The 22,666-nt window shown below is 53.7% G+C and overlaps 3 protein-coding genes and 1 long non-coding RNA gene across 31 annotated transcripts in view; 2 read left to right on the top strand and 2 right to left on the bottom strand.

Annotated features, from left to right (window-relative positions):
- The window catches only part of TSC1 (TSC complex subunit 1), a 50,545-nt gene extending 42,760 nt beyond the window's left edge, over window positions 1-7,785 (top strand). For all 13 annotated transcript variants that reach the window (XM_077851198.1, XM_077851193.1, XM_077851203.1 and 10 more), the window contains 3 exons: window positions 1,559-1,746; window positions 1,832-1,993; window positions 2,377-7,785. In XM_077851198.1, the coding sequence (XP_077707324.1) occupies window positions 1,559-1,746; window positions 1,832-1,993; window positions 2,377-2,911 (885 nt within the window). In that variant the 3' untranslated portion in view covers window positions 2,912-7,785. The remainder of the gene's footprint in view (window positions 1-1,558; window positions 1,747-1,831; window positions 1,994-2,376) is intronic.
- LOC144285723 (uncharacterized) lies at window positions 483-5,547 on the bottom strand. The gene is made up of 2 exons (XR_013353952.1): window positions 4,369-5,547; window positions 483-3,535 (listed from the first exon to the last, which is right to left on the bottom strand). It is a non-coding gene; the product is annotated as an uncharacterized LOC144285723 (long non-coding RNA).
- A 1,075-nt stretch (window positions 7,786-8,860) lies between the features above and the next one.
- Window positions 8,861-18,854, bottom strand: SPACA9 (sperm acrosome associated 9). 10 transcript variants are annotated; one of them, XM_077851232.1, is made up of 7 exons: window positions 18,550-18,854; window positions 17,729-17,783; window positions 16,997-17,148; window positions 16,476-16,568; window positions 13,136-13,316; window positions 10,597-10,799; window positions 8,861-9,956 (listed from the first exon to the last, which is right to left on the bottom strand). In XM_077851232.1, exons 5-7 carry the CDS (start codon window positions 13,277-13,279, stop codon window positions 9,620-9,622), a joined length of 684 nt encoding a protein of 227 aa, XP_077707358.1. In that variant the 5' UTR covers window positions 13,280-13,316; window positions 16,476-16,568; window positions 16,997-17,148; window positions 17,729-17,783; window positions 18,550-18,854; the 3' UTR covers window positions 8,861-9,619. The 10 variants fall into 10 exon arrangements, with proteins under 10 accessions (XP_077707358.1, XP_077707364.1, XP_077707357.1 ...); XM_077851238.1 differs by lacking the exon at window positions 16,476-16,568 and having other exon boundaries at window positions 8,861-8,928; window positions 9,809-9,956; window positions 18,550-18,843; XM_077851231.1 differs by lacking the exon at window positions 16,476-16,568 and having other exon boundaries at window positions 16,956-17,148.
- Window positions 18,855-18,919: 65 nt separating this feature from the next.
- AK8 (adenylate kinase 8) overlaps window positions 18,920-22,666 on the top strand; it is a 127,760-nt gene continuing 124,013 nt past the window's right edge. For 6 of the 7 annotated variants that reach the window (XM_077851216.1, XM_077851215.1, XM_077851221.1 and 3 more), the window contains exons 1-2: window positions 18,921-19,079; window positions 21,756-21,840. In XM_077851216.1, the coding sequence (XP_077707342.1) occupies window positions 18,996-19,079; window positions 21,756-21,840 (169 nt within the window). In that variant the 5' untranslated portion in view covers window positions 18,921-18,995. Of the gene's footprint in view, window positions 19,080-21,755; window positions 21,841-22,666 lie in introns of all 7 variants that reach the window. The other variant, XM_077851217.1, reaches the window with a different exon arrangement.

The raw sequence follows: 22,666 nt of genomic DNA, 5'->3' as shown, positions 1-22,666 counted from the left end.
AGTCTCATTATGGGGCATCTGACTGGCTCACTCAGTAGAACGTGCCACTCTTTTTTTTTAGGACTTTTTTTTTTTTTTTTTTTTTTCCTAAAAAGCTCCCAGTTCTTTCCATTCTCCTGCCTCACCTGACATATCGCAGCAACTTTGTCCTCTGGCTGGCTTGCCGGTGGTTGCATGGTGTATGCACAGGTAGGGTGCTCACAGATAGACACCACTATTTCCCCTGGAAAGAGGAGAGGTCGCTTCCTGTGGGTCTCTCTCAGTGAGGAAACTTTGCCAGGAACCCCTTACCAGCCTTCCCACCGTTGCTGTTGGCTAGAATGTGTCTTGTGCCCATTCCTAGCTCAGTCATTGCCTTGAACCTGTCAGGATTTGCCCTTGGGCCAGGAGTCAGGCTTCCTCTTGTTTAGTCAAGTGGGGAGGCAGGGTGGTAGTATCTGAGGGTCAATTGGGCTTGGCTGGTAGGTGCTGAGTATAGCACCTCCTGCGGTGGCTGTGAGGGTTCATGGAGGCACATGGATGCTCCTAGTTCAGTACTTCCTTTGATTCTCCGTAAAGAGCTACTGTCACTGATGACAAAGGCCCGATTTGTTCACCTAACCTGTGTTGAAGTCTGGAGCCCTTGGGCACAGCTAGAATGGCCACATGATCTGGTGTGCAGTTCTGAGTGTAAAGCTGTGGAGTTCTATGCACCAAGAAAGCATTCACTGCTAATCATCAAGGCAGGGACACTTCCATGGAAGCTCATCTCTTTGCTACTTAGGGTTTATCTTTTTTAATAAAAAATCTATGGTAAGTTTTATGTTATGTATACCTTACTGCAGTAAAAAACACACAAGAAGAACATAACACATATTTGTTAGAAGAATGTTCTTTCTGTGTCTCTCCTGAGCATGAGTGTACACTTGCCGTGGGTTCACCTGGTTTGGTCTGTCGGCAGGCAGCGCATCTGCCTGGCGTGATCTGTAAGCCTGCAGGGCAACCTGCCCACCATGCTGCGCCCACTAGCTTTCCCTTAATCGGTGTGAAAGGAGAAAAATCTAAAAGAAAATGAAGCACCCACGACATCACTGTGTTGAAATTTTAACTGAATATCTATATGGTTTCATTGGGTGTTTGTGATTGTCAGCGTTTATGTGGTTGATCCTACTGTTCATGTGGTTTTATGTAAAGCCTGCTTTTTTATCTTTTTACTGACACATACACTGTAAGTTTACTAAAAACTTTAAAGTATATACAAAATGTACCTTAACTCACTTAACTGTTCTCCTGGCATTAGACTAACAGTACTTTTTTTTTTTGCCCTTCTAAACATGCTGCATGATTCTTTTTGTGCCAAAACGTCTAGTCTTGTTTCAAATGATTTCCTCAGGGGCAGATTTCCAGGAGGGGTTATTAGATTAATACTTTCGTCCAGCTTACTTTGTAGAAAGTTGTACCAAATCCGATTTCCAGCAGCAGTGCACCAAAGTGCCTCCTCAATGCTTAGTGCCTCGGTTTTGCACAGTGGATGCAGCACATTCGTTTTCTCAGGGACTAACTCCAGCACCTCTTGTAGGAGGTAGAGATGATGAAAGCTGCGTGTCGGAAAGAATTAGAGAAAAACAGAAGCCACGTTCTCCAGCAGAATCAGAGGCTCGATACCTCTCAGAAACGGATTTTGGAACTGGAATCTCACTTGGCCAAGAAAGACCACCTTCTTTTGGAGCAGAAGAAATATTTAGAGGACGTCAAAGTCCAGGCAAGGTAACTCCCGTGGGGACAGGTTTCTGCAGTGATGTGTTCCTTTGTTGGTAGGGCATTTTATATTCTGGGATGGTCTGTATTTCAGAGGACAGCTGCAGGCGGCAGAGAGCAGGTACGAGGCTCAGAAAAGGATCACCCAAGTGTTTGAATTGGAGATCTTAGATTTATACGGCAGGTTGGAGAAGGATGGGCTCCTGAAGAAACTTGAAGAAGAAAAAGCAGAAGCAGCTGAAGCGGCAGAAGAAAGGTAGGAACAAAGAGGCGAGAGCAGGAGCCTCGCCTCGTCCCTGAGCTGCCAGCAGCAAAACAGGGCATGCTTCTCAGGGCATGAGAACCCTCCCTGCATTAGGCAGGGCTGCGGCACTCAGACTCCCCCTGCGCCCGGTGGTCTCTCTGCGTCCCTGTCCTTGGCCCCGAATCGCGAGATGTAGTCACAGGAGGTGTCCTCGTGTGCCATTTGTCTCCTGTCCCTCGTTGAGACTCGGTTTCTCTTGCTGAGACCTCACTCTTGGGTTCTCTGCTCTAAAGTGCAGAGCTCAGTGTCTGTGTGAGCATGCCATTGTAGCTGCATGGCTCCCAGCACAGATGCTGCCAACACTGTCCCTTTTCTCCCCCCTGGATTTCTTATAGGCTTGCCTGTTGTAAGGATGGCTGCTCAGATTCTGTAACAGACCACCATGAAGAGGCATCTGGCCACAACGGCGAGACCAAGCCCCCCAGGCCTGGTGGTGCACGGGGCAGCAGTGGAAGTAGAGGGGGTGGAGGTGGCAGCAGTGGCGGCAGCAGCAGCGAGCTTTCAACCCCAGAGAAACCCCCCAACCAGAGGGCAGGCCTGTTCAGCAGTCGGTGGGAAACGACCGTGGGAGAGCCTGCCACCAGCATTCCCACTACTGTCGGCTCCCTTCCCAGTTCAAAAAGCTTCCTAGGCATGAAGGCACGAGAGTTATTTCGTAATAAGAGTGAGAGCCAGTGTGATGAGGACAGTGTGACCATCAGTAGCCTTTCTGAGACGCTAAAGACAGAACTGGGCAAAGACCTGGGTGTGGAAGCCAAGACTCCCCCAACCCTTGATGGCCCACACCCCACCTCCCCGAACCCAGACAGTGTTGGACAGCTCCACATCATGGACTACAATGAGACTCATCATGAACACAGTGAAGGATGACGGTCAATCAGTGTTAACTTGCAGGTTGTTGGCATAGAACAGGAAGTGTGAATGCTCGTTCCCAGGCTTTCCTATTTCTAGGGTCTGGGTGGCTAGCTCACGCGGTGGAAATGGGATGGAGGTCCTTTTGACAGTTGACTGAATGCAGAACGGTTTTTGGATCTGGCATTGAAATGCCTCTTAACTTTCCCCTCAGCCCACTCCCCAGCCTGTCTTTAATTTACCCAGCAGTGTGGACTAATCCGAGGGCCAGTTTGCGTTCCTCAGTAGCTTTATTTTCTTCCTTCCCCCATAATGGTTGCACCCTTTGAACCTGTGCAATATGAGGCCAAATTTACTCTTTGAGTCTAACACACCACTCTCTCCTTTCCTGAAACTTGGAGAATGGGTTGGCTCTCCATTAGCCCAGGTAATTGGTGGTGTTGCAGGTAAGTCTGGTTTTGTCCCTTTCCACAGGGATGTAGCATGCAAGGCTGGTCATCATCATGTGGAAACTTTTTACATGAGACTTTTTCACTGCTTTTTGGTTCTGAAGTTCAGCATCTGAAGCAGCAGATCTAGAGAAACAATGGTTTATTCATCCTTACGTTCTTTTGGCAGTTCTGATAAGCTTCCTAGAAAGTTCTGTGTGAACAAATGTCTGTTGTTAGAGAAGTCTGGAACTGGCACCGTGGAGACCATCCTTCCCCTTAGGGAATGCTTCATCCCCTTCCCCCCTACCTCTTATTTATTTGGTGTTTGCTGGAAAGCTGGGACTGCTCTGACCAGACTGGCATGGGGGCAGTAAAACCTACTCTCTGCAGGAGGGAAGGTTGGTGGCTTGAGTAGTTGCCCGAGAAGCCCTTGTGGATGGGGAACTGCCCCTGGAGCAGGGATCTGCTAGCTGAGCCTCGTGGTTCATCCCTACCCCACTCCCCCCGCACCCTGCCCCCGTCTGTCTGCCTTTCTCCCTTTGTGTTCCCATGAGCCTCTTTGAGGCTTTGAGTTTATGTTTCTTGGTGATGCTGCAGCAGAAAGGCTCTGAAGGTCCAAAGAATTTCTTCATTGCTTCTCAGGCTGGTAGAGCCGCCTCACCATTGCAGGTTCTAAACCACCAAAAAGGTAACAGCTTTCTCACATCACCCTAACTTTCTGGGGCCGGCCCTCCAGGGAGCTTGATTCTGCTCCCTTCCTGCATGTTAGTAATGGCTGAGCATTGACAAAGTTAGTCTGACATGCACCCTGGGATGACCACACATGCTCAGGGGAGGAGACCCAGCACAGCATCTGAACTCAATGCAGGCTCTGGAGGTTGATGCTAGAAGCCTAAGAGTTGTTGCTTAGTGTCCTTGCTGAGGCAGGGGGAGACTGGTAGGAAAGAGCTGATGAACTTGGTTTTCCTCTTTTTATTCTTTGAGTTAAAAGAGGGGTCAGCCATGAAAGGGGAAAAGACGGATTGTAACAGTACGAAATCTTACCGCATACAGAAGCTTCCAGCATGTGAGGGTAAAGGTCTCTTCTATGTAGTGTTGCAGTAAATAATCTAGCACCTCTGACCAGAGGGAGCTAGGTCATAAGAGATGCTGTGTCACCAAGACTACAAGGGCACAAGGAAGGCCTCATCAGGACAGAATCTTCAAGTGTGCTCGACTGTGCCTGGCCCTGCCCCACCTGGCAATTGCCGCTGGATGTCCTCTATGGATTACTGATAACCCCATGTGGTGAATTTGTCCAAAGGAAAGCTTAAAATCGAGTATATCCTATTCCTAGGTCGGTTTTAGAAAAGGAAAACACAACAAATTCAGAAAGGGAAAAAAAATGTTAACTGGATATCTACTGAAACCAGGTCAAAATGCTCACCCTCCCCCAGCCCAAGAGACCTGTGCCACAGAACAAAGACACCCGGCATTTAAATCAAAGCCTTTTCCCTGATTAATCGGCAAAGGCAGAAGCCAATGTAAAGAAAGAAAAAAACCTTTTAAAAAACATGGGCGGATTGTAAAAATCCAGGGAAGGAGGTGGCCACATGGTGAAGTGGGCTGCAGCCTGTGCTGGAGGCTCCAAGGCAGGTGTCTGGGCCCAGGGCCCTTGGCACATCCCTCCCACCCAGCTGTCTGCTCAGCTCGACAACCACAGCCCACCCAGGGGAGCTGCGCTCAGCCTCCTTTGGGTTCTAGCGGGTCATGCATTTTGTTCAGCCAAGGCTGGGGCATTGAGGCCTGGATGCCTGTTGAACTTACCCAGCCTAAACAGTTTCAGGAATCAAGTCAGCAGCCAGATTTAGTTCAGTTTTAAAAACGAGAAACCTGCCTGCCAGGAGTCAACAGGTCACTTGATCGGGTTGTGGCAAGTTTTTTAAAGGATGGAAAGGTGATAGTAGAGGGACACTAGAGGGAATTTGAATCTGGGAGCCAGCGAGGCAAATGTTTTAGAATAATTAGCATCAGGGGCAGAACCAGATGGTTCAAGCCGCTTGGTGTTGACCCACGTCGGGCTTGAGCAGCCTCCACCCCGCCACTCAGAGCAGGCTTGTCAGCCTCAGGGCCATGTGGCCAGTGTGCGTGACCTGCTCTGATCCCCACATGACACTAACCAGGGTCGGCACAGGCCCTGCGATTGGAGTCTGCTTCTTGGGCAGCATGAAATTTGTTTTCAAAAGCAGCACTACAGTATCAGCAGTGGGGGTCAAGGGTGGGGTGGGGCAGGGGCGGGCAGAGATGGCAGCATTGTCTCCACAGAGAAGGCACATTCCTGAGTCTGCTGTAGGACAGATGCACATGGACCTCTCCCAGACAGGACTTTGAGGGATTTTAAAAAAGGTTTTGACGGGGTTTTGCCATAAAGTCCACAAAAATTGTTAGTATGATATTGGAAGGAGGGGCTTGTCATGGGTGAGAAAACCGATCCAAAGGCAGGACACAGAGGAGACAGGGGTCATTTTTTGGGTCAAGAGGTTTTTTTTAAAAGCATCCGTGCAGCTGAGTGCTAAGGCCCAGCTGGGTGCGGCCGGTGGGCACACGTGGCCTCCCTAGTGTTCAGCTGTGTTTCAGCTGCCAGGGGTTCATACCAGGCTCCGGGAGCACAGATGGAGGCGATAGGTTAAGCTACTGTGTGAGCCGGAGTGCATGTGCTGTGCAGAGGGGAAGAGGCCAGCTCTCCTGAGCAGGGAGCCTGGGAGTCCAGCAGGCCGCCGTGGTCCCAGAGGCTGGCACATCACAGAGCAAAGTCAGGATGGCAGAACATGAAACTCCAGGCCCTGAGCTGGCCCCATTTGCCACCACCTGTGTAGTTTCCAGTGGTTTTGTCACAAAAGGCCAAAGTCTTGCTGTTGCATATGAGGGGATGACTGATAACAGTGGCTGCAATGAGGGGATCCTATGAGCTGGGCCTCAGCAGTTCAGACTCACAGTTTCAAATGAAAAATTGGGTGTCTGTGTGTAAAGACTATAGCATGTGCTATGACTAGACAGTGGGAGTTTGTACCAAATACTAGAACATGCCACTCGAAGCCAGAATGGAAGACAAGTGATAGGAAGTGCCACATGCAGATGACTGTTTCTCTGATGGAGACCCCCGAGAAGTGGCAGGAAGCCACGCAGGTGTAAGAAGGGTGTGGGCAGAGTGGAGGCCTGGTCCCCAGCTGCTGTGCAGGTGAGGGGCCACCCAGCCTGGGAATGTTCTTGGAAGAAGCCAGCCCCTCTTGGGGTGGTCCCTGACGAGCACAATCCCACCCAGAGCTTGTCTCCTGCGGGGAAGAGAGGGGCTCCAGGAATGACCCATCAGCACACCTCCCTGTCCACTCCCGAGGCACACGTGCCGGAACACATCTCCAGCACCACCGTGTCTGTGTATGTGCTTCTGTCCAGAGTTGTGTCACACGAGCCTTACCCTCCCTGACACTGCAGAGGAATCAGTGCCCTTGATGGCGCTTTTCTGTATAGGTGAAAGAGCAAGTTTAGGTTGGGGCCCGTCCCTGAGGCTGCTGCTGTGACCCTTGTCCCCTTGAGGCTCATGTTCCCATCCTTGCCTGTCTGACATGCATGGGGAGGGTGTTTCCATCTTTTCCACACCGTCCTCCAGTCTGTACGTGCTCACCTGAGAGAAGAGGGAATCTTGCCTGGGATAGTGAGCACCTGTGTCCACAACTGATTCTGGCCTTGAAAATAATTACTGAAGGCAGAGGACCCTCTGCCCCCTTCCCTTCCCCCTTCCCCCTTCCCCCTTCCCTTCCTATCCCTTCCCATTGCCACCGAATTGTCTATCCTGTGGGATAAGTAGGATAGTTGAACCATTGGAATAGATCTTTTAGAGGAGAGTCCTGAGCGTTGAGACCCCCTCCCGCCAACGTCAACCCCTCCTCCCTTCCCCCACCTCGCTACAGTGTTTGGACAGGAGGGTACGGCGCTGCTGGATGCAGCAGATACTTTGGCTGATCAAAGAGGCAGCCAGGCATTTTGCACCAGGAAGAATCAGTGATCACTTTTCAGAAGACTTCTATGGACCATAATAAACATATTACGGAGGAACAGATTTTGCTAAGACGTAATCTAGTTTTATAACTCAATCATGGATCAACCACATATGGCTAACTTGCAGTTTAAAGGGATCCCATCAGTGAAAAAAAAAAAGATTTTTTTTTAACTGACTGCTTTTACTTAAGTTTGAGAAAGTCCTCTCGTCAAAAGGTTTAAACCTTCCCGCCTCGATCTTAAAAAGCATGTCAAACAATCCACGTCAGATGCCATAAACAAGAACTGCGAGAGAAAATGGTACAATCTTAAATGAATGGGAATTGGAATCAAAAGGGTTTGCTGTCCTTCTTAGAATGTTCTAAAATGTCAAGGCAGTTGCTTGTGTTTAACTGTGAACAAATAAAAATCTATTGTTTTGCACTACTCTGCTGTGTTGACATGAAGTGACTCATGCTGGCCTCCGAAGGCCTTGCAGGTAAAGCAGGGACCTGTCTGGATGCAGGTGGCTCCTGGCTTGGTTGGCTACCTCGGGCAGCTGGAGGAGGGGCTGACAAGTAGAATCTGGCTGTGGTCTCTGTAAGTCCCCTTGTGTTCTAGCCAATGACCTGGCACAGCCATAGGTCCTACCTTTGTCTGCCTCAGTTCCCTGCCTTTCCCCTGGAGTGGCACGGGGACATGGGAGGGGTGACTTGAGTCATCTCTGAGATGCTCCCGCCTGCCCGCCTGCCCTGCTGTCCATGCTTAGAGTGCGCTCACCTCCCTGGGGGTTGCTGGCCGTTGGTTTTAATACAGTCCTTTTGGGGCAGCCGTGGTGATTTGGGGCAGACAGGATAGGCAGTGATTTAGTGCCGCCTGCAGCCCAGGGTAATGATCCTGGAGACCCGGGATCGAGTCCCATGTCAGGCTCCCCGCATGGAGCCTGCTTCTCCCTCTGCCTGTGTCTCTGCCCCCTCTCTCTTTCTCTCTCTCTCATGAATAAATAAAATCTTAAAAAAAAAAATACAGTCCTTTTGGTGGAGCCCAACAACACCGAGGTTGTCAAGAGCTTACTGGTCTGGTGCAGGCTGCACCCACCACCTTCCTTCTGTGATGTTATTGGGTGTTTGGAAGATGGCAGGAAATACCTTACCCAGCTGTTAGGTCCAGCCTCACCTCACATCTCTTCCTGGGAACGCACATTTCCAGCTGCCCCCGGACATCAGTGTGCTCTGCCCATGATAATGGCAGAAGCAGACTCAGAGGTGGCAGTTTTTTATTTTGTCTGGAAAATTCAGAGGTCTATTCAGATTCTCATCTGAATAGCTTCTGACTATGGAAGGAGTCCCCGCGCCAGCCTGTGGGTCTTTGGCATGAACCTCCTGAGAGCAAGCATCTATAGTGGTTGCTCTCTGCTCGTGGTTTGCTTGTGAGGCTACTGCCCAGTGTCCTCTGAGGGCTTAGGATAAATGCAGTTGTCTTTAAGGGATAAGTCCCAGGAAACCCGAGCCAGGCAGAGAGGTAGGAGAACACTTTTTATTCTTGATGGTTGCACTCGAGGAAGCAAGAATACAGAAGCTAAGTCGCCCCCTGTGAAGGGAAAAACCAACAGTCAGAGAGAACTTCCAGCAAGCTCAGAAGCCAGAGACACATTTTATAATGTCGGGGCCTTCAGTGTTGTGAAAATCAGGTAACCGTCCTTGCACAGGAGCCATAAGACCAGAATTCTTCCGGCTTCTTGCATGGTCTCCCTCTCCCAAGTAAAGGAGAAGTGAAGGCAGGTTCACTCCACTTTGGGTTTTGGCCCAGAGACCTAATCACACTGAGGAAGTTCGTCATGCTGGCCCTCAGCCTCCCGGCAGGCCAAACAGCCTTGTCTTGCAGAGAGCTGGGCCTTGCCTACTTGCCCCTATGGCGGGAAAGGAGCTCTGAGGCCTCCAGCTCGGTGGATCGATCAGGAAAGCCAGACCTGCAGCGTGGCCGGGCCTGGCAGGGTGCACGTGGGCAGGCCAGTGGCCCCAGCTCTCAGCTGCCTCCCCAGAACACCCTCTCCCAACAACACTGGAAGTGGGGGTCCTCTTCATTGGCACAGACCTTGACACTCAGAGGCAAGAGCTTAGAAGTTAAAGTGAGAAAGGAGAGAGGTTCTCGACAGTATATTGGGCAGGCCCCCTTGGGGTTCATCAGTGGCGGGGGCTGTGGGTGCCAAAGAATGGATCAGACAGTGGAGACCAAGTTAAGTGACAAAGCACTGTACGGGACGCAGGTTGTCAGCTCTGAGTTACAGTTTCCCGCCAGGTGGTCTCCAGGGAGGTTTTGAACATCCTTTGTCATTCCTCCTAGGTTTGGGGCTGTCTTTTGTAAGTTGCCTACGTTTGTGTTTTCTTAACCGAGGCTGGGTGCCTGTGGTCCAGGAAGGATGAGTGGCCGCCGCCCCGATGGCTTCCTGGCGTGCCTGGGACTCACTCACATGCTGCAGTGCTTTGCGGGGCAGCTTCTCCGAGTGGGCGATCCATTCTTTCATTAAGTCCAGGACGATGGGGATGAGGCTGACGACGCCTCCGTAGTGATTCCTGGCCTCGTCACAGCTTAGGTGGTTCACCACATCATGAGGGTACCTGTGGGGTGGCAAGAGGGACTCATCCAGACCTGGGGCAGGCTCTGATCCAGACTGCAGACATCAGAATCCCCTGGGGAGGTTTCAGGGCTGCATGGGCCATACCACACTCTCTACCAGATGTTGGGCAACAAACCCTGGCTAATCCTGTTGTGAGGGGCAGGACTCTGGAACCACTCACCTGTGGTTGTAGAAACCCAGATTAGGGGCTGTGGAAACCTGCCATAACTGCTCCAAAATGTACTGCTTAGTCCCTCTGACTCTTCTTCACCCCAATAACTAAACCATATGCTCCAGAATATGGCACTTTGTGCCGAGGGCGCAGAATTAACTAGGTAGCCACACTGGCAGGGCTGAGGCTTCTCTGTGGGCTTCTGGGAACATGTGCTCTGTGATCCCCTTCCCTTTGCCGGGTGTCAACTCCAGTGAGAGGGCTTGCGTCCCACTCTATCTTCAGCTTCAGTAAAATGATCGGTGGGGTTGGGCCATCCAATAAATCAGTGGGCCTGAGATTTCCCACCTGGGCAGGGGGCCTGGAGGCACCTGCCCTCATGCAGAAGGCTGCTTCTTCCTGTTGGACCCCTCCTTTCCAGCCCCGCCCTGCTGCCTGGGCCTCCAAAACAGGCCCAGAAGCGACTTACTTTGCTCTAAGGTTGCTTAGGTCATTGCTTTGGCTAACCAGGGATTTGCATTTCTCAAGCAGGTTGTTGGTGACCGGAGTGCCAGAGTGCAGGGCCTCAAAGTGCTGGCACAGCTTGTTCAGCTCCGAGCAGATGTCCAGGAACATGAGCAGAATGCGCCGGTCTGTGGAGTTGTTGCAGTAGTGCTCTGTGTAGCTCTGCACCTGTGAGGGCCCACACGATGGGAGCTGAGGCAGCACCACTGGGCCCCTGGTGAGTTTCTGGGCCAAACACCAGGAAGCAGCGCCCCATACCCCTGTTCCTCCCAGCCTCCCAGAGTCACAGGGCAGAGGCCAGTCACACTGAAGCATCTGCATGCACAGGCTGCTATATACAGTTAACGTCATGGAGTGCCCCCTGCACTGTGCCGAGCTTTGCGGCCTGGCCCTCACAACACCCTCACCTGAGCCCTACGCGCTGGGTGCCTTTTCAAGTCCTTATTTTGCAGGTGACTAGTGGGGGCCATAGAGGTCAAATCACTTGCTCGGGCACCAGGGAGAGTGGCTAGGCTGGCCTTTGGCCCCAGCTCTGGGCCCTGAGCTCCCACCTTGCACCAGGCTCCACATGCTTCAGCCCATACCTAAAGAGGGCTGCTCCCTGACCTTTCATGCCTCAAGCCTGCTCAGAGGACCCACTCCTCAGGAGTGAGAAGCAAGCAGAAGGCACTACAATCCTTTGAAGTTTCATTGTCCTGTGTTTCCAGGGCCTCTCCCTGGGAGAGGGATCTTCCATAGGAGAACAAAAGGTAGTCTTTACCTCACACCACACACCAAAATCAACTCTAGGATGAAGAGCTTCAATGCCAAAACAACACGGAAGCTCCCAAGTGTTCCAGGTACAAGAGCAGGGAAACCTTTCTGAAATCATTAAAGGTGCTCAGAATGGTAATATGGTTGATCCACTTTTAACTCTCCTCAGGGGGCATGGAGGTCCTTCCCTGGCAGGGGCTCTTCCCCTCCATGCAACCTCCACCCCCCCTGCCCTGCCTATCACTCTGGATCTGAGGTCGGGAGAGGCAAGAGGCCTAGCTGTGGGTTGAGGAGGAACTGGCTCCGGTCCAGACCAGATTCACTGGCCCACTTCACAAACGCATGCCCTGTGACAAACTGGTGGCTGGGGGCATTACCTCCCTCCTCTAGCAGCCAGAAATTCCTAAGTCTAAGCCAGGGTTTTCCTGCCACTGCCGGTTGCTTTTCTTTTGCTGGGGTGAGGTCTTCCCAAATGATCTGAGTGGTTCCTTCTAAGGACTGCAGCTCTGTAAGGGGGGGAGGCTCTGGCGGCCTCCATGGATGTGGGGCACCACATCCGGCCACCCGAGGCACCACGATGTAGCTATAACACAGAGTCACCGGGCTATCTGGTGTGTGTGCGGGTTACCTCAGGATAACCCAGGCCCAGGGAGGGCAGGGCAAGCACCAAGAATCAACAGTTCACACAGAGTCAGACCATGGGGCATTGTTTACCAAGAGCCTCCCGCTGGACTTAAGGCAAGGAGGCCACTCCCCTGTGCGCATGCATTGCCGGGGGTCACCAACCGCTGATGCAGACTCTGAGCAGAGGCTGGGGTTGGGGGTTGGGCTGGGGGTGTGGGTCGCGGTGGGGGTGTGGGTCGCAGATGTTCCTTCCCGACGCCAAAAACCTGTCCAATGGCCTTGGAAGTCTGAGCCATTGGGGAATGGGCTAGAAAGGCTGTGGCTAACTTCCAAATAGTTCAGGGGAAAGGATATTTTTCTGTAGGTTTAAAACTTTTCAAGTTAAAAAACTGGGCGAAGCTTTTACATTTATTAGACGAAAGGATTTTTAAAGGATGCTGCCAGCAAGGGTTGCTGTTTTTGGGGGGGCAGGGGGCGCACACGTGCTTCTCCTAAGGAGTTCTGAGTTCCACTGCCCACCCCCACCCCCACCCGTGCACCGCTGGCCTTCCACAAGCTGGCCCATGGGCCTGCAGCACGTCTGCAGTTGGGAGGCTCCCACCCAGGTGTGGGTCACTTCCTGGAAGGCGTGTCTCATCTCCAGGCCTCCAAGTCCTGCAGAGCACACTGTGATAATCTGCACACGGGAAGAGCAATGTGCCCAGCACGGCGCAGTTTCTCAGGCCCCAGTGGGATCAGACAGCCAGGACCACAGGCATCAGACACGGGCGGGGCATCTCCCTCATGATCTCCCTAAATCCACATACTCCCTGGGGATGTGCAGTTGTTCTCACTCTACAGAGCAGACGACTGGGACACAGGTGACTCTCGGCCTGAGGTCCCTGAAGGCCCGTGGGGCTGAGCTGGGATCTGAACCCTGGTCGGCAGGCTCCAGCCCTCATGTGTAACCACTTTGTTATTCACTCACATATCTGGGGAGGGGATGCAGGGCTCATCCCACTAGTCCTGACCCTGGCACAAGCATGCTTGCCGCACTCTGAGCCTCAGTTTCACCTTCCAAGCAAGGTGTTGCCCGGGAGTCCCCGGGGAACCCTGGCCCCACCGCCCGGCAGCCCACGGGACGCCACCTGCCCAATGCTGGCGATGGGTCGGATCTTGTCGTGGGCATTCTCCCTACAGTGCTCCAGAGCGGCGATGAAGGTGAATTGTTGCTGCTGGAAGAGTTTGTATTTCTGCTCGATGCTCCGAAGGGACTCCTTTGCCTCATTCATTGTCTTCCTCAGCGATTATTCACAGAAGGAGAGGGATCTACAGGGAACAAGAGCACAGGGATGAGGCCCTCAGAAACAGACTGCAGACCCAGCTCTGGAGGCCCGGACCAGCATGGCCAGGGCCTTCTCCGGGGAGCACCTCACTAGTTCCAGATCCCCCCAGGCTGTCCAAGACAGAATACAGCCTGACCCAGGTCCCTTTACCCTCCAAGGACACGTACTTTGCCATGAACCATGATTTCCTTCTCTCAAGCATGGACAAAGATTACTCTGGTCCTCAGTTTCTCCAGGCTGTGGGGGTACACATGCACACACACACACATACACACATGCACACACAGCCTCCGATGCCTTCCTGTGCTGTCAGCAACAGAGGGGATCACAGAATAGGTCACAGAGTATCAAATCTGTGATTTTTATCGTAAGACACCTGCCCCTTTGCAATTCGTGAGAAAGTCTAGGGACTGTTTCCAGTGGGCCAAGCAGCGGAAGAGTCTGTACTGGATTGTCAAGTCTGAGAAGAGGCGGTTTCCTTGCTCTGTGCTTGGGTCAGGAGCCCTGATCTCAGCCTTGCACATTCTCAGGGTGGGGGCTGGCCCTCGGCAACTCCTCTCCGCCTCCCACGTTCATGGAAAGAATGAGCCTGATGGGAAATATCCACGCCACAGGGAGTGCTCTCTTTTGGTGCCTCACAGACTGTCCCTAGCGTGGTTCAGATAGCCCACAATGCGTCTAGAATCTCCTCTGTGAGCAGAGCCTGTGGATTCTGCTCTCTGTGACATCACAGTTTTGCTGAGCCCACGCAAGATGTCACAGGTCACAGATTTACAGAGTGCTAGAACTGGAGACCCTGGTCGGTCAACTCCCTTTAACTCCTGGGCAGGGGGGAACCGAAGTCCAGGGTGTCACAGCAAGCTTGTTGGAGACACTCTAGGTCCCAGGCTTCCTGACCTGTAACTGGAGTCCTCAAAGCTGCCCCAGCCACTGTGCCTCCACCACGAGGACCCAGTACAACACACGCCCCACATGAGCAGGGGTCAGAGGAGGCCAGCCAACCTAGGGTCTGAGTGAGTTGCTGCAAGTGGAAGGGGCCAGACACCACCTGGCAAGGGCAAGGGTGGGGAAGAAGACATCCCAGGCTTCCTGGAAGGCCCTAGGTAGAGGACCGAGCCCGAGGGGGACAGAAGGCATTTCTCTCTGCTGGGTGTCCCTTGGCATCCTGAGCCCACAGCAGGGCTGGAGCAGGGAGGGCATCCCCATGGCAAGAAGAGGGATGAAAGGAAGTGCAAGAACACATCAGAAGGTGGCCTCCAGGGGATCCCTGGGTGGCGCAGCGGTTTAGCGCCTGCCTTTGGCCCGGGGCGCGATCCTGGAGACCCGGGATCGAGTCCCACGTCGGGCTCCCGGTGCATGGAGCCTGCTTCTCCCTCTGCCTGTGTCTCTGCCTCTCTCTCTCTCTGTGTGTGACTATCATAAATAAAATTAAAAAAAAAAAAAAAAAAAAAAGGAGGTGGCCTCCAGGACATGATGGGAGCAGCAAAGCTGAGAACTGGGAGATCTGGGAATGGAGCCACACCAGGATGGGCCCTGATAACAGTACCCCGGGAAACTCAGTGGTCTACTGTACATCCCAGGGAGCGCATTCAGCAGCAGTGCCCAGGCCCTACCCTGGGAACCATGATGCCTGTGTTTGCTCACAGCAGCTGCAGCTCCATGGGCCTGGGCCTGGGCCAGGCGCCCTGCCCATAGTGGGTGAGCGAGAAGGGGAGCCTGGGCTGTGGGGTTGTGGTGGGTACCTGTGTTTTTCAGATACCTGGAACACCTGCCACAGTCCCCCTCCCCCTGCCCAGAGGCAGAAATGGTGGACACAGTAAAGGGGGGGCAAGGTTTTGGGGTGTGCCTCTCATGGTATAGGCTTACCAGGGCAGGTGAGGCATTCAGTGTGACATTTCAGGGGACATCCCAAAACTCAGCAGTCGAGCTAGGTAAAAGTATTTGTCACACAATTTGGAGAAATAAAAGTTAATACCAGAAAGTCTACAAAGTATCTGAATTTTAAGTAAATGTGGGATGCGATCCAGTGCCACGCCTTGCTGATCCGGGGAGCCTGGGCAAAAGGAACAAGTAATATTGATCCTGGCTTCACATTTTTAATAGTTCCCTTTCAATGGAGTTTTTGCATTAATTTTGATGTTATTTGTCCTGATTACCGGGGTTTCAGGCACCCCTCACGGTCTGCATCAAGGCAAGTGCCTCACTTGCCTCACCTACCACAGGCCTGGGGCTTGGCTTACATGTGACCTGGGGGTTGAAGCCTAGAAAAGTCGGAGCCCAGCACACAGGTGGGTTTCTGGGGAGGAGGAGGAGCATATGCTTTGTCTGGCCCTCCTCCAAAATGCTCAGAGCTGTGGTGGGTGGTGAAGAACCCAAGCCCTGGAGTTGCATAGTCCTGGGTTCAAATCCTGGTTCCACTCCTTGCCGGCCTTGGAGTGAGCCTCTGAGTACTAATAGGCTGTCAGGAGAGAACAGTGTCAGCCTCCCAGCCTTGGGGTGAGCACTGCAGGAGGTGGCAGGTGGCAGTGTGGAGCCCAGGGCCTGGCACGTGGCAGTGCCTGGTTGCCAGGGCACTCAGGGCTGTTGTGATCACACCGTGTGCACACAGTCAGGGGGCATGCCATGACAGGCATGGTGCGCGCCCTGAAAGCAGCAGAGACTCCCGGAAAGGAGAGGTAGGGCCCCTGGCTCGAGGCTGGGAGGGGGTTATGTGAGAATACTGAAAGCAAGCACAGAAGGCAGTGGACAGGGTAAGGCTAAGGGACCCCAAGTATCACACAAAGCTAGGAGAACCACTGCAGGCCAAAAGGGATAAGAAGCACATCATGCATTCATTCGTTCCTTCATTCATTCCTCACCATTCTGAGTGCTGGGCTATACACAGCACTGAACAAAATAGACAATATCTCCTTCCCTGGAGGGATTTATCTTTCAGTATGGGAGGCCAACAGTAAGGATGAGCGAATGAACCATGTTTTAGATAAGGGCACTGCTAAAGACAAAAGCAAGCAGGGCAGTGGGACTAGCATGTCAGGATGAAGAGCTTCTGTCTGCAAGAGGGTCCTTTGCAGGGGCTGGGTGTGTGGGGGGGCAGACAAACTAGAGCTACGCTCCAGCCTTCAAGGAGATCCTGAACACCCACCCCAATCCTCCTAACAGCAGTTACTCTCAACGGGGCTGTAGGAAAGCGCTGACCATGCGTTAAGTCCTCACCTTGAAGGTACCATGATTACCCCTATGTGAGAAACAACAAACCTGAAGTTACCCAGCTAGAAGTGAGCAGGCCAAGATTTCCCACTTGGCTCTGCCTGACTTCATAAAGTCTGGGCTTGGACAGCTCCCTCTTTCCCTCCCATGATGGTCCATAGAGATAGACATGCCACACATCAGATTGGCCAGGGTTGGAAGCCAGTGGGTGGGGTGGAGAGGACACCAAAGGCCTGAAAAGCTGCCGGAACCCCCCTAGGGGTCATGCACTGGCTGGACCCTGGGGTCTCATTTCCATTCCTGTGAGACAATTCTCTGTTCCCCATCCCAGAAGGGGCTGCCCTATGTGTCTGCCTCCCTGCCACCCTCCTGGGGCTTCCTGGGGCTGTCAAGTTCTCTACGGATGCAATGCTACCTCAATTGGTGGCCCCAAGAGCCCCTGAGAGCAAAACTGACTTGGTTCTTGATCCTAGCGACTTGTGACATGCACGCCAGGAATGTCGTGAGAAGAGCTGTAATAAGCTATCCAAAGTGATTGTCCCTTGAACGAGAGTCACTGCAGCCAAATTAGTCTGGATGAAAGGCACAGGGTGCAGGCACTTCTCGATCTGGGGGAGGAGGAAGGAAAAAATGATTACCCAATAGGTTTTAGGCTTTAATTGATTTGTATTTTCCCAGGCTGCTAAAGAAGATTAAATCGTGGTATGAAAAGCGCCTAGGGCTTAAAATAAATGAGGAGAAAGGCAAGTCATTTCAGAAATGTCCAGGAAGCAAACTGAACCTCTCCAGTGCAAATTGCAGGTTTGGTTGTTGTGTTCCCTGTTCAGGGGGAGGCGGCACGCTTTTTCTTCCCCAGCTGTCTTTGCAGTTGGCTCTGAAAGCCAACCAAGGTGTGCACGCTTTGAGGAAGCAGCTCTGAGGGCACAAGACAGAACTGGAGCCTTTTACACGGGAGAGCATATCTCTGGGCAAGTGGCTGGTGGTGCAGCCTTCGGCTAGAAGTCAAGCCCTGGCTCTGCCTTTGCTCAACACTGAACTTGGCCAAGAATGTCCCCCCTTTCTGGGCCTCAGTTTATCCATCTGTAAAATGAGGTGGTTTGGATAAGATCTGCAAGGGGACTTCTGATTTTAATGCTTCACGATCAACAACTGATGAGGAAAGAGGCCCCAAAAAGGGAAATAACTTGCCCGAAGTCATTCAGCCAACTACTTCTCTCACCGTTTTGATCCTCCAGTTTCTCACCTGTAAAATGGGAATGAAAGTACTTATTTCTCAGGGCTGGCGCAAAGGTTAAACGAGATAATATGCCTAATAGTAGCCCCTACACATGGTGCACTCCTCCATGCCAGCTACCAATACTTCAGGCCCATTAGCTCATGAAATCCTTCCATAATCTCCCCTTCACAGGGGAGGAAAGTGAGGCACGGAGCAGGCTCACACGGCTAGGTGGAGCCAGGAGGTGAACTCGGAGCAGTCTGTATTGACAATGCCGGACGTCCTGTCCGTAATGTACAGACCCCACAAGTTTTGTTAAGAGCACTGAGAGCTCAAAACCAGCAGCTCCTCCGAAAAACGGCAAAAGACAAAAAGCTAGAGTTCTCAGTCCAGCGCAGCGTCTGATACCAGGCTGCCTCTGTCCCCCTGGGCATTAGCGCAACTGAGGCGCTCCTTCCCGCCCCCCAGGTCCCACCCCATCCCCCTGCCCCGGGGCGGCGGCGGCTCCGTCCCCGGCCCGCTTGCACCTCGCTGGTCCCAGAGCGGCCTTCACTCACAGAGCGTGCTGAAGCTGGAGTGCCTCCGAGGGTGTCTGGGGCCCCGGGGGGCGGGGAGGCCCTTCGCAGGGCTGCGGCGGTGGGGGGGGTGGGGGGACGGCGAGAAGGGGAGGAGCCGCGGGCCCGATTGTTCCCGCGGGTGCCATGGCAACAGGGTCACGTGGCCGCCCTGGCCCCTCCCGTGAGCCCAGGCCTTCCCGCCCAGCCCCCTAGGAGCCCCCCAGGGACTCCCCTACCTTCTCAAGCCGTCCCCTAACCTCTGTTCATTTTAAAGATGGGGAAAGTCTGGCCCCGACAGCAGAGCCGGGCCGGCCCTCGGAGCTGTCAGCGCCCGGGTCGGGGTGCGTTGGCGGAACCAGCGCAGGACCCGCCCCCTTGGGTGGGGGGGGGTGGACGTGCCCCTCGGCGTCTCGGCACCCGGGGCCCTGCTGGAGCACCTCCGGTCCTAGAAGGCCGCAGCTGGAGAGGCCTCGCGGGCCCGCGGAGACGAGCAGACGGCGGGGTGAGGCCGGGGCCGGGAAGCACCTGCCCGCGGGGAAGCACCTGCCCCCGGTGGGCGCGCGCTGATGACGCGTGCGGCGGCCCTAGCGACGGCGGTCTCCAGGGAGCGGGCGCGCGCTGATGACGCGTGCGGCGGCCCTAGCGACGGTGGTCTCCAGGGAGCGGGCGCGCTGCACCGGGCATGGACGCGACCACCGCCCCGCACCACATACCCCCGGAAATGCCCCAGTACGGGGAGGAGCGCCACGTGTTCGAGCTGATGCAGGTGACCGGGGCAGCCGCGCCCCGTCGCGACACCGGGGCCGGCCGGGGGCCTCCCCGCAGCGGGGGGCGGTGTCCGGCTCCGGCACCGCCGGGACCCCGAGGGATGCCTCGGTCGGCGGACCCCCTGCCCCTGCCCTGCGGACCAAGGAGGGAGGAAAGAGGGCAGGCCGCCTGGCCAGGATGTGGACATGGCTCCGGGCCAGCCCGCTCCGAGGCCTGGGCCAAGTCCCGTTCGCTCCACAGTTCGGGCAACTGTGAAATGCCAACAGGCGAGAGCTGGTCTCCTCTCGGGGAGGCCCCTCCCGCGCTGACACCTCCAGGTTTCTGAGCTGGGGCCTGTCCGAGTTCGAGTTCCGGGCGACATCCCCGTCCCCTGAGAGGGCTGCCTCCCAGGATCCCAGCCCTACGGTTGGGACAGCAGCATTTCCCACATGGCCTTTCTTCATTAGGGCCAGGAGTTCGGGGCTGCCCGCAACCTCTCGTCCTGGGTTCTGAGTTGTCGGGGCCCTCAGTCCCCGTGTGCACTTGGGCAAAGCCCTGCCCCTTCTGGGTGCCCTTCTGCACCTCCTGGAGGCAAAGCCTTTCAGGAGCTGGACTGAAAGAACTCTGCCACTCAGGGGTGGAGAGGGCCTAAGAGAAGCTGGAGCCCAGTGTCCAGAGCACTTGCTCCTCCAGGCATAGCCCATCCCGAGGCACCCCTGTGGTGATGCCTGTGCTCCGTGGAGCCTCTGACCTGCACCCGTGGGAGCAGAGCTCAGAGTTAGAACCGTCTCCATCTCTCCACCAAACACGTGTTTCCTTTGGAAAGTGTTAACTGACAGAGGGAGAGACTTCTCCAAAACCGAGTGGGCCAGTCCAGGAAAAAGCAAATGGCCAGCCGAGTTAAAAATCACCTGCTGGTGGGCAGGATTGGGCCAGCTCCCCAGGGGGCTGTGGTTTGCTCTAGAGAGCCCGGTGTACCTCAGAGGGACTGTGGACGGAGCAGTCCGAGAAAGCTTTTCGTCCAGTATTTCCAGTCCTTAGTCATTTGTGTGGGTTCCCTCCATGGTTTTTACCATTTTCACTTCTTACACTTTTTATTTTCAAATAATTTTAGATCCACAGGATATTACAAAGGCAGCACAGAGTTCTGCTGTACCCTTCCCCAGCTCCTGCCACTAATACCATCTAACGTAGCTCCATGACAATGACGTTGGCACAAAACAGTTAACCACACTGAGGCCTTATTTGGATTTCATGTGTATTTACCTGTACTTTTTTTTAAAAGATTTTAAAAATTTATTCATGAGAGACAGAGAGAGAGAGGGGCAGAGATATAGGCAGAGGGGGAAGCAGGCTCCCTGTGAGAAGCCCGATGTGGGACTCGATCCCAGGACCCCAGGATCATGACCTGAGCCAAAGGCAGACGCTCAACCTCTGAGCCACCCAGGCGCTCTTTACCTGCACTTCTTTCTTTTAGTGTGTGTACGGTTCTATGAAATGTTATCACATGTATCAATTCACATACTACCACCACAATTCCACTTTAATGTAGTCATTTCTTTAAATCAGCCCATTTTTTAAAAGATTAGCCTGTTTTACCTCCTCCTAGGCAGAATCCTTGAAATCCTAGGTTTGCTAATATGGGTTAGATATGCAACTGTTGAAAAGTAAAATGAAAAACACTCATCTGTGAACCAGCTAGCGTCATCTCAACACCACCTCTGCAGTGAGACCGATCAGAGGCCGCCACCAGTGGGGTCTCCACCAGCTGGGGAGGTTGAGGCTCAGAGAAGAGAAGGGACTTGCTGGTGAGGCACAGAGTGGAGCTAGGACCTCTCACAGCTTTCTGCTGTCTACACACGCATCCACGAGCTCAACACCCCCAAAGGACAAAAGTCCCCCGCCCTCTAGGTTGTCCCTAAACGATGCTCCTTACTGCACCAGCTCAGCTCCTATCACTTCCCCCAGTTCATTCCTGTGCCTCTTGTTCTGAAACCGTGGAAGCTGCTTTTCCATGGAACTGAATGGCCAGACTGTCCCAGGACTATTTAGATACTTGGCTGGTAACTATTCTGTCCCACTCTCCCATTCTGGATGGACACGGGCAACAGTGTTGGCCATGCCCTCCCCAGCAGACATTGGCATTGGGCACCTACTGTGAGTATGCCCAGCACCGGGACAAGGATGAGGAAATTACAGGGACGTGTGGGGGCTACAGGAACATATGACAGGATTTATCTGGTGAGCGTAATCAGGAAGGTATGATTGCATGGAGACCTCATGACTCGGAAAAGCGTTGCAAGCTGAGGGAATAGCATTTGCTAAGGCTCTGAGGGGCACATGAACATGGTGCATGAAGAGAACTGAGAGAAGGCATGTCTGGGAGGCACCAAGGGACTGGGGTAGAGGATCCTGGGCCCACCTGCTCTTGGATCTGGGTGCAGTCCCTGCAGGGGTCTCCCAGCGATACCTATGTGGCTTTTCCCTCATGTCTCTGCTCATGGGGAACTAAAGCAGATGGCACCTGGGGCAGGGGCTGGATCCCAAGTTGAAGGCATGTTTGGTGGGTGTGGTGGAGGGATCAGACCAGCCAATATTGGTAGCGACCGGGGTGCTGGGCCACCTGAGCCTGAGCCCAGGGCCCTGAATGCCCATGCAGGTGTTAACCCCCTGGGTGTCTGCCCTGTGCCCACAGAACATGCTGGAGCAACTCCTGATCTACCAGCCCAAGGACCCCATCCCGTTCATGATCACTCACTTGCAACAAGACAATGATAATGGTGAGCATCCGAATGGGCCTCCTCCCTCTCCTTTCCCTGCCTAACCACTGTGAACCCCTCTGTCCTCCCTGTGTCTGAAGGAGGGCTGGACCGGGTGGGGAGGGCTTTTGACAACATGGAATGGTGGCCGATTTAATTTCTTTCGGGGGCACAGCTAAAAAAGTCTCTTGCCAAGTTATTAAAACAAAAACCTCTGAATGGCCCATGGAATCAATTATTAATGTGTTTGTGGGTCCCATCTGATCTCGCCTGTTGGGTTTAAGCTCTGTGATGACTTCACTTGTCAGGTGGAAATTTGGTTTCTGGTCTACCTAGACAGGCAGCACTCAGCTTTTCCTGAGGGTCTCATGACTGGTGCCCGTTAGTGGGCACCAGAGCTTCTCAAACCTCGGCCCAAGTGCAGGCCAGCTGGCCCCAAAGCCAGAGCCCAGGACCAGGGAGAAGGGAAGGGCATTCCATTCCACAATCGATTTGCCAAGTGGAGGATCATTCCCGTCCTGTGTGAACCATCAGGGAGAGCTGGTATCTGGGAGCTTTGATGTTTTTTTCATTGGCATCCTGGCCACTTTGAAGGAGGTACCAGTGCACCAGTGAAATTAGCACTTGGCGCAGCTGAGAGGGACAGAGGCCTGAAGTGCCCCGTGGTAGGTTCACAAGCCTAAGATGAGGAAGGATGCTAGGAGTCTGAAAAACAAGCACAAAGAAAGGCGGGAGAGAGGAGACCCCAGGCCTGCCTGGGCACCGGGCATACCTGGCCTTTTCTGCATGTCCCAGACACAGATCCTGATACCAACCTTCTCAGGCTTGGCTGAAGAGCATCAGAGTG

This window comes from Canis aureus, chromosome 16 (assembly GCF_053574225.1).
Source record: "Canis aureus isolate CA01 chromosome 16, VMU_Caureus_v.1.0, whole genome shotgun sequence".
Taxonomy (NCBI): Eukaryota; Metazoa; Chordata; class Mammalia; order Carnivora; family Canidae; genus Canis; species Canis aureus.
Note: the sequence above shows the minus strand (reverse complement) of the source record. Positions and strands in the feature narration are given on the sequence as shown.

Bases quoted from the DNA above. Each gene is read 5' to 3' on its own strand.
- SPACA9 (XM_077851231.1), bottom strand. From the start codon at position 13,279: ATGAATGAGGCAAAGGAGTCCCTTCGGAGCATCGAGCAGAAATACAAA. The intron at 10,800-13,135 runs GTGGCGTCCCGT...GGGCCCTCACAG, and splicing joins CCATCGCCAGCATTGGGCAG to GTGCAGAGCTACACAGAGCA. The intron at 9,957-10,596 runs GTAAGTCGCTTC...GCCACCCCACAG, and splicing joins CTAAGCAACCTTAGAGCAAA to GTACCCTCATGATGTGGTGA.